The sequence below is a fragment of the Panthera tigris genome, chromosome D4 (genome assembly GCF_018350195.1).
Source record: "Panthera tigris isolate Pti1 chromosome D4, P.tigris_Pti1_mat1.1, whole genome shotgun sequence".
Taxonomy (NCBI): Eukaryota; Metazoa; Chordata; class Mammalia; order Carnivora; family Felidae; genus Panthera; species Panthera tigris.
Genome location: NC_056672.1, coordinates 79292472 through 79305659, shown reverse-complemented (window position 1 = coordinate 79305659; position 13188 = coordinate 79292472). Strand labels below are relative to the sequence as shown.

The 13188-nt window shown below is 46.5% G+C and overlaps 1 protein-coding gene across 4 annotated transcripts; it reads right to left on the bottom strand.

Annotated features, from left to right (window-relative positions):
- Positions 1-5108: 5108 nt before the first annotated feature.
- LOC122233029 lies at positions 5109-12749 on the bottom strand. 4 transcript variants are annotated; one of them, XM_042964027.1, is made up of 2 exons: positions 12075-12749; positions 5109-5332 (listed from the first exon to the last, which is right to left on the bottom strand). In XM_042964027.1, exons 1-2 carry the CDS (start codon positions 12504-12506, stop codon positions 5312-5314), a joined length of 453 nt encoding a protein of 150 aa, XP_042819961.1. In that variant the 5' UTR covers positions 12507-12749; the 3' UTR covers positions 5109-5311. The 4 variants fall into 4 exon arrangements, with proteins under 4 accessions (XP_042819961.1, XP_042819958.1, XP_042819959.1 ...); XM_042964024.1 differs by lacking the exon at positions 5109-5332 and adding an exon at positions 8246-10266; XM_042964025.1 differs by lacking the exon at positions 5109-5332 and adding an exon at positions 10391-10949.
- Between the last annotated feature and the right edge of the window lie 439 nt (positions 12750-13188).

The following is a 13188-nucleotide window of genomic DNA, read 5'->3' as shown; positions in this document are numbered from 1 at the left end:
CTCTGCTGTCAGCGCAGAGCCTGCTTCAGATCCTCTGTCCCCCTCTCTCTCTGCACCTCCCCTGCTCACCCTCTCTTCCTCTCAGAAATAAATAAACAGCAACAACAAAAATTCCCAAGCTAAGGATTCTAGATCCAGATGCCCTGTAAGTTACCAGCCTTTGTTAGCGGGCTCTAGGATATGTGTGGTGGGCTGGATTGTATTACTCCTGAGGGTCTCTGTAGTCAACACAGGAGCACATCAGACAGTGCTAGAATTTGGAGACAAGATCGTTAAGCAATTGAAATTCAACACAAAAAGAGCAGGCTGTTGGTGGTACAGCCATAGTTTTTCAGTCTCCAAATCTCCACATAAAAACAACACCCAAATAGCAAAACCGAAAACCCAGACAATACTTAAAACAAAAGTAGGTCACAAGGTAACCCCAGCAGCCCCCAAACACAAGCAGGTGAGGCAAACCAAAAACTGCCATGAGAGCAGCATTTGTATAGGAGGAAAAGGAAGGCGCAGGGGTTGTACGCGGTGGATGTGAGAACAGGAGAACCCAAGACAGGCACAGGTGGTCACAGAAGAGGGGCAGCCAATCTAAAAATGTTGGCTGAAGGTGGGAGAAGTTTTGGCCTCTCCCAACAGTGGGTTCATGTGAGGACCAACTGGAAGAGCACCTGAAAGGGCTGGAGCAGGGCAGCCCTTATAAGCTCATGAGACTGCCTGCCTTCTTCTAGGACAAGATCCCACCCTGGGGAAAACACTCAGGACTAAAATCAGAATTGAGCAAGACAGAGATGAGAGAGATTGTATTACTCTTGAGAGGCTTTGTAGGCAATGTAGGAACATGTGAGACACTACCAGAATTTGAAGACAAGGAAAGAAAGAGATGGCCCAGACCCAAGAAAGGATAAGGACAGAGGCAGGAAATCCCAGAAAGCAAGCTACTTTATTTTTAAACACATACAAGCAGCAGAAGAGGGAGCTCTATGGTGAAAATCTTTCCTGAACGTAGCCTTAATCCAAAAAGTCAGGGAGGATCATTTCACAATGACACCAACAATAGAAAAGTACCAGGGCCAAATTCCACACACAATTATGAACAGCAAAGGGACCAAAGGGAAGCAGAATAACACCCCTATAGACAATGGAAACACACCAGGGAGACGTGGTTAAAAAGAGACCCAAACCATAACATATTCAAAAATGACAATATACTAAGCACCTGAAACAAGACCAGAGAGAACTGCATAAATTGGAATTAGAAGAACTCAAAACTGGAATGAAGAATTCAGAAAGGAATTCGAAATTTGTTTAAGAAATGAAGGCTGAACCCCAAGTGGCGTAAGGGACTAAACCCAGCAGATAATACCTTAACAGATGGTGAAGAAGAAAAAGACGTGCAAATAAAAAGAAAATGAAGAATGGGAGAAACAAGACAAGAGAAAGTGACACGTATCCAAGGCACGCAAAGGAGAACAGACACACAGGTAACAGGAGTCCCTGATGAAGAAAACCAAAGCAAGGCCAACACTCACAACTGTAATTCAAGAAAACATCCCATTTAAACAGGTTGAAACCACATATTGAAAGTATACTCAGTACCTGAGAATATAGATGTATATTCCATATATTATTTGGCTGGTGAGGGGAAGCATCTCTTTCAAACTATTCTTTTTAACGTTCATTTATTTTTGAGAGAGAGAGAGAGAGAGAGAGAGAAAAAAAGAGCGCGAGTGGGGGAGGGGCAGAGCGAGAGGGAGACCCAGAATCCGAAGCAGGCTCCAGGCTCTGAGCCATCAGCACAGAGCCCGACGCGGGGCTCGAACTCACAAACCATGAGATCATGACCTGAGCCGAAGTCGGACGCTCAACCGACTGAGCCACCCAGGCGCTCCAGGCATTCAATTCTTTTATACATTTTTTTTTTAAAATAAATGGTTGCATAATCAGTGCTTTTGAAAGCATAGACGAAAGATATTATGTGACAAATCACGGACACTGACAATGTTGACTTGAAAAGCGATTGAGGAGAACTGGGCTCTGAGTGTGCAGAAGTTTTAGGAGTATCTGAATGCTACTCAGCAATAAAAAGGAAACACTCTCAGCACATACAATGACGTAGATGCACTTCACAACAATCACGCCTAGCTGAAGTCAGCTGTATACAAGAGAATGAAAACTATGTAATTCTATTTACACAAAATTTTCTGTATAAAACTGACCTCTGGTGGCAGAAAGCAGATCCCTGGTTGTCGGGGGATGGAGACAAGAGTTAAGGGTGGGTTGCCAGGGGCAGGAGGAACCTTCGAGGTGGGGAGGAGATCTTCATGATCTTGATTATGGCGGTGGTTTCACAGACGGATACTTAGGTCAAAATTCATCCAGGGGAGCCTGGGTGGCTCTGTCCGTTGAGCGTCCGACTCTTGGTTTTGACTCAGGCCATGAGCTCATGGTCCGTGGGTTCAAGCCCTGCACTGGGATCTGCACGGACAGTGCAGAGCCTGCCTGGGATTTTCTCTCTCTCTCTGCCCCTCCCCTGCTGTCTCTCTCTCTCTCTCTCTCAAAAAAAAAGAAAAAAAAAAGAATAATAATAAATAATAATAATAAAAATAAATAAACTAAAAAAAATTTAAAAAACCTCATCCAGTTGATTATTTCAAATATGTGCGGTGAATTGTATGTTCATCATACATCATGAAAGTTGTAAGATCGGATTTCCTGTTCTTGCTTTATATTTTTAAACGCCTTATTCTCCTAAATGTGTTTACCGTGCATATTCTTGGCCAGTCTATTCCAGTCATTTGGCTTCAGACGGTGGGTGTTTGTCCTGGGAGACATTTGTTCCCCTTTTACTGTGGTTGTGCTTCACAGGCGGCTAATTAGTTTGGTCTGCGAGGGCACGTTCCCTTGACATATCCCTGCTCTGGGATGTTTTGGGGGAAGGGCAGAGGACCAGGTTCTAGTGTCTGCCCCTCCCACTGGGGTTAAGGTATGAGGAGGCGTCAAGCCCCAGGTCGCAGAACCTCAGGACCCTCCAGCATCACGCTTGATCTCTCTGGTTTAACCCCACCGCTCTAGGTGGGATGAATCCCCTGGTCGGGGATTTGTCTTTCACTTCACGGGAAGCAGCAGCAACAGTGGGAGGAGGCGGTCTCTCTGGGGTGTAATCTCTAGCTCCATTTTATTTTTCTTCTCATTGGAGCATTTTGCTTTCCTCACAGGCTGACCCATGTGGCCTGCCTGTGCTGCTGGTCGCTCATGGGAAAAGGCGGGCAGTGGGTGTCCCAGGACAAGGCAGTAGCCAGCCTTAAAGGCCTTTCTTCCGGCCTGTCCTCTTTCTGTGCCCTCCATCTTTCCCCCAGGGCTGCTGGCTGCCCCCCCAGCCCCCCCGGGTCCCAGGTGCAAACACCAGTTCCAGGCAGACTTCTGACTCCCCAGGGGCCTCTTCTTCTATATTGTTTTGCAAGCTCCTCAACCCTGTCCTCCGCCCTTGCTCAAGGGAGAGAACCCAGTGTTAGTTTGCTATCTTAATACGCACCCCGTAACTGATTTTGTCTGCTTTAAAACCTTTAATATTCTTTGAAGACGTGGTCTAGGTCTGAAAATCCGATTCTGAACATGGTAAGAGAACACTGAAAAAAATAGTAAGAACTACAGAAAAGTGGGAAATAGTTTGCTGATTCCATGGCCAGAAGAGTAAAGAGCGTGTAGACAGTGTTTTGTCAAACAGTGTCTACCCGTTTATTTATTTATTGCCTATCTTTTCCCAGATGAGGCTGGGGCTTCTCCTGTCTTGTTCAACAAGGGCCAGATCCCCGACACCTAGGATAAGATAAAAGTTGGTGCAGAGGAGGCCCTCGTAAATAATTGCTAAAGAAATTGCTATTTCTATCTGTAGCTATGTGATATTCTGCTTTGAAACTTAGTAGCCTAAAACAATGGCGATTTGTTATTTCTTACCATCCAGTGGGTGGACTGGGCCTTTTGGGCTCCCCTGGTGGCCCGTGTGGGGATGCCTCACCCACACATCTAGGCCTTAGCTGGGCCAGCTGGGCCTCTCTACATGGTTTCTCACCCAGGGCTTCTGTTCCCGATGCAGAAGCTTTCCAAAGGGCAAAGGTAGAAGCATCGAGGCCTTGAAATCTGGGATCTGGAACCCCACAAGTCACTTCCACCATGTTCTTCTGGTTAAAGCAAGTCATGAGGCCCGCCTGGAATTCAAGGTGTGAAGAAAGAGACTCCACCCCTTGATGGGAAAGGCTGCAAAACAGTATGATCCTGCCTTTTCTTCTGCCACATTGTTCCAAAGTTTGTAAACAGAGGAAGAATAATCGGAATTGTCCACCGTTGGCCAGCTTAGTGCCTGGCACCTGGGAAGCCCTCACTGTTGGTCCAGTGAATGAAAGAATGTCATGGCTGGTTCCATTCCCTTCAAAAATGGACTGCTTCTTGGGACACATTGGCCGATATTGCCCCCGAGTGGAATTTGAGGATTGAGGCCAGGGTAATTCCTTTCTTGAAAGATTGAACTGTAAGATTCCAGTTTACAGGTTAGGACAGGGGTTTCTAAACTTTAGCATAGGTATGAAACGTATAGAGATCTTATTAAGAACAGAAGATTCTGGGACCCCAGCGTGGCCCAGTTGGTTAAGTGTCGGACTCTCGATTTTGGCTCAGCTCCTGATCCCAGGATCGTTGGGGTCAAGTCCCACGTTGGGCTCCGTGCTGAGCATGAAACCTGCTTAGGATTCTCTGTCTCTTTTCCTCTGCCCCTCCCCAGCTCATGCCCCCCACCATCAAAACAACAACAACAACAACAACAACCAGAAGATTCTGACATCCATTTTCTTTAAAAAAAAAAAATTTTTTTTTTAATGTTTATTTATTTTTGAGACAGAGAGAGACAGAGCATGAACAGGGGAGGGTCAGAGAGAGAGGGAGACACAGAATCTGAAATGGGCTCCAAGCTCTGAGCTGTCAGCACAGAGCCCGACGGGGGCTCGAACTCACAGACCGTGAGATCATGACCTGAGCCAAAGTCGGATGGATGCTTAACCGACTGAGCCACCCAGGCACCCCTGACATCCATTTTCAAAATAAATCTGACAGTCTGACAACTGATTCAAAACAAAAACAAAAAAGCAGAAGCTTCTTGGATAGGCCCAAATTCACTGAGTCCTAGGCTTTTATGAGGGCTTTGTGATGAGTGGGTGTTGGGGGTGATGCTGCCCTGGAGGGAACAGGGCCCTAGGTTTAAGAGCAAGGAGACGTGAAAACAGCGCTGCTCCTCTCTCGGTCATCCCAGGAGATCCACTCACTCTCAGATTCTCGGTTTTCTCATCTGTAAAATGGGGTTGACAGCCATCTTAGAGGCTTGTTATGAGATTAGAAACAGTGCCTCATTGGGGCACCTGGGTGGCTCAGTCGGTTAAGCATCCGACTTCGGCTCAGGTCATGATCTCACGGTTTGTGGGTTCGAGCCCCGCGTCGGGCTCTGTGCTGACAGCTCGGAGCCTGGAGCCTGCTTCGGGTTCTGTGTCTCCCTCTCTCTCTGCCCCTCCCCTGCTCACGCTGTCTCTCTCTGTCTCTCAAAAATAAATACATAAATATTTAAAAAAATATTTAAAAAAAATTTAGAAATAGTGCCTCGTTATGGTGCATAACATGCTCTGACTCAATGAGCAGGCTTAATACTACAGACATACAGTGTATAATAGATGTTCAGCAACCATTAGCCAAATTTAAATACCATAAGACTAGAAGAGCAAGAATCATATCTTTTTTAATCACTGTTGATTGCCAGATTCCAGGGCATCAAAAATATCTTACAGCAGGTGTTTAACAAGTAGTTTTTCCTTTTTATAATTTTTTTTCTTTTTCAAAATTTTTATTCAAATTCTACTTAGTCAACATGTAGTGTCATAGTGGTTTCAGGAGTAGAATTTAGTGATTCTACTTATATATAATACCCACTGCTCATCCCAACAAGTGTCCTCCCTAAGGCCCATCACCCATTTAGCCCATCCCCCTACTCAGCTCCCATCCAGCAACCCTCAGTTTGTTCTCTGTATTTAAGAGTCTCTTATGGTTTGTTTCCCTCCCTCTCTCTGTTTTTTCCCCTTCCCATATGTTCATCTGTTTTGTTTCTTAAATTCCACATCTGAGTGAAATCAACAAATAGCTTTTCAATGAATGAATGAAGTTCTCATATCCTATCTCTACCAGTGCGAATGTGTTCACTGGTTGTCCCAGGGGTGTGTGTGTGTGTGTGTGTGTGTGTGTGTGCGTGCGCATGCATGTGTATGCGTGTGTGTAGTTATTTTATGTCATTTAAGGACTTCCAGACACGGTTTGCTTTGTGTACACGTCAATACTGACTAAGCTGCCAGGGGTCAAGTTGTTTTCAGAAGCGTTTTTTTGATTGTGGCGCCATGAAAAGAATACAAGCCTTGAAGGAGGGCTTGGTTCAAATCCCAGATCTGACCAGTCCTACTTTGGTCAAATCACACACCCTCTCTGAGTTTCAGTTTCCCCATTTGGGACATGAGGAAGTTGTTGCCAAGGACGGTTCTGTTGTGATGCGTTAGGATTCTGTACATCTAATTTTTTTTGAGTTTATTTATTTCGAGAGAGGGAGAGAGAGTGGGGGGGGGGGCGGGGTAGAGAAAGAGGGAGAAAGAGAACCCAAGTAGGCTCCGTGCTGTCAGCACAGAGCCCGATGCAGGGCTTGAACCCACTAACTGAGATCATGACCTGGGCTGAAACCAAGAGTCGGTTGGACGCTTAACCGACTGAGCCACCCAGGCGCCCCTGGGATTCTGTACATCTAATTGTGGGAACCAGCCTATGCAGGTGATGTCATTTTGTATTTTGTTGTTGGTTTTCATTGCAGATCATCATTAGCAACTCACTCGTTGCTACATTGCCTTCATAATTATCATTTTTACTGACTATACATTATTTTGTTGAATAACAGAATTTATCTAAACATCTCCTCTATGTGGACTCTTTCAGTAGTTCCAATTTTATGCTACTGTGAAAATTGCCGCAATTAACATCTTTGTCAACATAACTTTTTGCTTCGGTTGGATCATTTCCTCAGGAAGCGAGGTAATTTTGACCGCCTCTTATGGAAGACTAGAATGAGGTTGTGGCAACATTTTCTGCACTAACATTTTGCATCGGCCAAAAATGGGAAAGATCAGAACTCACCTTCAGTAGGAAGTGCTTAAACTGTGAGCCAACTGTTCAATAAGATGCTGTGCAACCATTACAAAGAACAAGGGTTATTCACTATCGCCAAAAAGTAGAAACCATCTAAAATGTCCTTCAACTAGCGAATAAGCAAAATGTGGTAGGTTATGCTACAATGGGATATGATTCGGCCATAAAAGCAATGAAGTTCTGAGACACGCTATCACATGGATGAACCTTGGAAACATTATGCCGAGTGAAAGAAGTCAGACACGGGGGGCCTCGTAGAATATGATTCCGTTTATAGGAAATGTCTAGAATAGGTAAATCCATGGAGACAGAAAAAAAGATAAGTAGTTACCAGGGGTTGGGGAGGGAATGGGAAATGATTGCTAACAGGTATGAGGTTTCTTTGGGGGATGATGAAATTATTCTGGAATAGATAGCAGTGATGGGTACACACCCTTGTGAATATACAGAACCCACTGAATTGTGCACTTTAAAAGAATGAACTTGGGGTGCCTGGGTGGCTCAATCAGTTAAGCATCTGACTTTGGCTCAGGTCATGATTTCACGGCTCAGGAGTCTGAGCCCCGCGTCGGGCTCTGTGCTGACAGCCCAGAGCCTGGAGCCTGCTTCGGATTCTTTGTCTCCCTCTCTTTCTGCCCTTCCCCCGCTCATGCTCTGCCACCCCGTCTCTCTCAAAAATAAATAAACATTAAACAAAATAAAAGAGTGAACTTTATGGTATGTGAGTTTTATCTCAATAGAAAAAAGAATGAGGAAGATGTGTATTGATGTGATCTATTATTCATTGAAAACAGCAAAGTGCAGAGCAACATCTAAAGCATAGCATTTGTTTTCTTTGTGTGTGTGTGTGTTTATTCATTTTTGAGAGAGACAGAGAGACAGAGACAGAGTGTGAGCAGGAGAGGGACAGAGAGAGAGAGGGAGACACAGAATCTGAAGCAGGCTCCAGGCTCTGCACTGTCAGCACAGATCCTGATGCGGGGCTTGAACCCACAACCGTGAGATCGTGACCTGAGCCGAAGTGGGACGCTTAACCAACTAAGCCACCCAGGTGCCCCAGTGGAAGTCTTGTTTTCTATCTTTGGTGTCTGAGAATGTGAGGCTTCCCCAGGAAGTGTCAGTCCTGCCCTCTCTGCCATGAGCTCAGGCATGAGAACAGCCTCTTTCTCTGGGCCATAGAGCACACCCATTGTGTGCTAGGAGCTGAGACAGTGTACAATAACCTCCATGTGATACATAATTATTCCCATTATTCCAGATAACAGACCTGAGCAGCAAGAGAGACAAAAGGCTTTACAAGGTTATGCAGCAAGGGATGTGGCTCCAGCAGGAACCAAACCCAAGTCTATATAACTCCAGAGGAGGTGAATCAGAGGCTTGGGTGCTGGGAGCTGGTTTATTTGTTCCCTGTGGACTGGCCAGCCAGGGGTGTGGAGGCTGCTTCGCTTCAGAGAACATAGCTTACAAGAATGTTGGTTTCTGTATTTACCCAGAGAGGTCATTTATTCTCCTTTATTTGAGGGCTGTGGGAAGGGGATTGCAGAGGCTTATCTTGCCCCAGGCTGGTCCATTATTGCTTGATGGGAATGTTTCAGGAGTTCCCAACTGGTCCGCTCATGCTGCCGAAACATTCCATGCTCCTTCACAAAGCTGCCCGTGCTGTTGTTTCTAACCAGAAAACCCGTCCTGTCCATTAGCCACTCAACAAACTCCTACTTACCTGTCAAAACCCAGCTCGTATGTCCCTTCTGTTTTCTTCTTATCAACAACATTTATAGATGCCCTTACTAGCATCTTTATAATAATACCAGTAATATTCATAGTAGTTCTCATTTAGAGAGCCCCACTATGTGCTGGGCAGTTTTAACTATCGACATGTGTGTTCCCTTTAATTCTTATGGGAATTATGCAATAGGACTATAATTATTTACCTCTCTTTCAGATGAAGAAACAACCCAGCAAGGTTAGGAAATTTGCCCAGAATCACACAACCAGGATGTGAAGAAACAGATCTTTCCAGCTCCAAAGTTCATACCTTCGCCTAACCCCACATCCTCTTCCCTACCCTGGTCACCTTGAATTGCAAATGCTGTTTGTTCCTGTTTTCACCATTGCCCTGGGAGGCCTAGAAGGCAAGTGGTGACTCTGATTTCAGGACTGTGACCCATTATGGGGTCTGTTCCCTAGTGGCTGATCCTGACAGTGGCAGGGACCCAGCCTGGAAAGTAAACGTAGTCTGTCTGTCCTATCCCTGCGGTGGGACGGCCTTGCTATCTCTCCTGGAAAGGCGATAAAGGGGCAGGTCTTGCCTCCTTGAGGACTTGCAGATGTTTCCTGAAGCTGTGAGAGCCATTTCTGTTTCTTGCCAGTCCACATGAGCTTCTAGAAAAGCCAGCTTCATGGCTCTGTTAGTGTGAATGTTAACAATTCTAGCAGCCCTCGGGACATCGAGCTGAAATATTAAGGCCAGCAGGGGCCCATCGAGGACAGAGGCCCCATCCCCAGCTTGCTGGAGTTTTGCTAAAGCCCCAAAGAGGCTTCATTGTGGAGACAGCAGGACCTGGGGGTTGGGACCTCCAGCTTCGCAGTTAGTCTGGCTCTGAAAACCATCTCCACTGCTTACCAAATCGGTGGCCTTGGAGCACGTTTCTTAACCTTTCTAAACCTCAATTACTTGTATTTACCAGGAAGTAATTGCCTCCTTTTTAAAGTTACGGATAAAAAGAGATAATGCATACAAAACGCTTCCCGCCAAGCCCGATACAGTGCCTTCGCACCAAGGCCGGGATGCTAATGATGGTAATAACAATAAAAAGAATTGTTATTACGGAAAAATCCATAATAGACTTTTGTTGTTTGCAGCTAAGAATCCTGTCTGATCTAGTTAATGTTATTAGTAGGGGAGCAGAGCAGTTTTCTAGAAGGACAGGCCACTGGACCCAGATGGGTGGTTTCCCCTGGTCCAGGACAAGAGGTGACAGAGAAAGTGATGTTCCCGTCCATTGGGCTGAGCATGTGTGGTTCTTCCTGGATCCCACCTCCTGGAGTAACCTGAGAAGGGAGAGGCCCAGTGGAGACCTGATCACCCTTCTTGTGATTCCCAGGCAGCCATCTTTTTTCTGTCCCAACCACTTACCTCGGGATTGAGCAATTAGCAGCTATTAGAATCATGGGCTATGTTTTGAAGAATATGAATAATAATATTTCAAAGTTAGCAATCCATTTTCACAAGGATGATTTTATTTGCATATCCAAGCACACAAATGCCCACAGAAAAGATGTGCTTTATTTACATTGTGTTTAAGGTTTCCTCGAGCGCTTCCTGTTTTCAGGTACAGGCCTCCAGAGAAGGAATGGATAGGCCTGTGCAGTGTTGATTTCTAACATTTTCAGTGGACAGCTTTTCCATGTCTTGGTGAGATTTATATTTGTCGCTGGTAAACTTGTCATAATATTCCTTCAGCTGGATGGACCAGAGTTTGCCCTTCTGGCTGCCATTTGGAGCTGGGGTAGTTCCAACCTTCCGCTCTTATATATAATACTATCAACCTTTATTAAGACAAGCTTTTAAAAACAATCTTTGGGAAGTATTTCCTTAGGACAAATTCCTAGAAGCAGACTGAGGGACCAAAGGGCAGGAAGAGGTTTCCTTGGCCTTGTTTACTGAAGGTTAGATCATTCCTGAGAGAAGATAACACCAAACCCTAGAGATTGCCCATGTGTTCTCTCCTGGCCTGAAACGGGAAAGAAATACAGAAGCAGTGCCAACAAGATGACAAGACAATTTGCTGAGCCATGCAGAATTTTCTGGAAGGTGCTGGGCTTTTCCATGAGAATATCCTCAACTGCTATGCCACTCCTCTGACTGTCTGCTGATTCGGGGCCATCCCCATGCTTCCTCAACTACCTCTACAGGAAATGTACACTGGCCGGTAGTGAAGAGCCAGGGGCTCTGCAAATCTCCTGTGAATTCCCAAGGGTCAAATGCCCGTGGTGGATGGAATACATGTTTTACAAAAACAAGGCAACGGAGCCTGGTGATGTGAGCACTGGCGGGACCCTGGCGCTAGAAGAGCCGGCTGCAGACAGGGCCCTGCCGTACACGCTCCCTCCCACACCCACCTGGATGGCAGATTACTGAAATGACACAAGTTTTCATATATCCCTCTGACTCAGGACTTTGACTTTCTTTTTTTTTTTTTAATTTTTTTTTAATGTTTTTATTTATTTTTGCGACAGAGAGAGACAGAGCATGAGCAGGGGAGGGGCAGAGAGAGAGGGAGACTCAGAATCGGAAGCAGGCTCCAGGCTCTGAGCTGTCAACACAGAGCCCGATGCGGGGCTCGAACCCACAGACTGTGAGATCATGACCTGAGCCGAAGTTGAATGCTCAACCGACTGAGCCACCCAGGCGCCCCAGGACTTTGACTTTCGATGAAATACAGGACTCTTGGGAGAAGGTGCAGTGCCATTTACACCTGGCAGTGAACTCTTTTGTCATCGCTGACTCTGAGAACAGGTCAGGCTGGAGAAGAATCCCCGAGAAGACTCTGAAAGCCAGGGAAGGAGCGCTCAGTCTCGCCTTTCACAAAAACTTTTAAAATGGGGTTCTTGGGACGCCTGGGGTTAAATGTCTGACCTCGGCTCAGGTCATGATCTCTCGGTTTGTGGATTTGAGCCCGGCATAGGGCTCTGTACTGACAGCTCAGAGCCTGGAGCCTGCTTGGGATTCTCTGTCTCCCTCTCTTTCTCCCCCTCCCCTGCTTGCACCTGCTCTCTCTCTCTCTCCTCTCTCTCAAAAATAAATAAATAAAACATTGAAAAAAAAGTTAACACAGGGTTCTTTAGCTGCCTCTTACCTGTGCAGCTCCCCCGGGAGTGCAAGTTCCCTGGGGGAGCGGCGGACAAGCCTTCCTGAGGTTGTCTGGCGTAGGCAGGGACCCCGGATGAATGTCTCCTGTTGAATTTGAGAACTCAGTAGCAGGTTCCAGGGAGCTGCCCCAGTGACCCCATCCCAGCCACGTGCCTGTGAGCGCCTGGCCCTCGATCATCACAACGATGCTGTGATTTCTGCTTTGTTGTGGCTCTGCTCCTTGGGAAGTGGAATCATGCCGTGACCTATTCTTCAGCCAAACACAGTGCGGTAGCTTCAGGTGCAGACCACACAGCCTCCTCTCAGATCTTATCTCCTTCCCTCTTCCCCTCACTGACTGTGCTCTAACCCTGCTGGCTTTTCTCTTCCTCAAACGGCAAGCTTGTTCCTGTCCCAGAGACAGCTTTGCATGGGCCATTCTCCCTCCTTGGATCTTCCCACGCTTGCCTTCTCGTCCTCATTCGGGCCTCAGCTCGATGGGCACCTTTTCCAAGAGGTCAGGCTGCCCCTGGGTCACTTTCTATCCCACTACTAGTGTGTTTTCTCCTTAGCAATGCCGTTTCCTAAAATCACCTGATGCGCCGATCGCTGACCCCCTACCCAGAAAATAAGCTCTGAGAAGGCAGCAGCAAAGGCTGTTGTGCTCTCTGCTCGGGGCAGAGAACCGTGTGCCCACACGTGAGGGTATCCGTGCAAGAATCTCCAACAGAGCTTCCCTTGTTTTTCCTCACTCAGTCCCATTCAGTTTCTTTGTAAAAAAAATTTTTTGATGTTTTTCGTTATTTTTAAAAGAGAGAAAAAGAGCGCGAGTGGGGAAGGGGCAGAGAGAGAGAGGGAGGCACAGAATCCGAAGCAGGCTCCAAGCTGTCAGCACAGAGCCCAACTCGGGGCTTGAACTCAGCAACCGTGAAATTGTGACCTGAGCCAAAGCCGGATGCTCAACTGACTGAGCCACCCAGGCGCCCCTGAGAGCTGTTATTTCTAAGCCACGGGTCTTCAGGAGGGAGAAGGTGACAGGCTGAGTTAAGACGCTGATGGTGTGCCGGGGTTAAAGGTCGGCAACCCACAGCACCAGCACACTGCTCACTGCTCACGTCCAT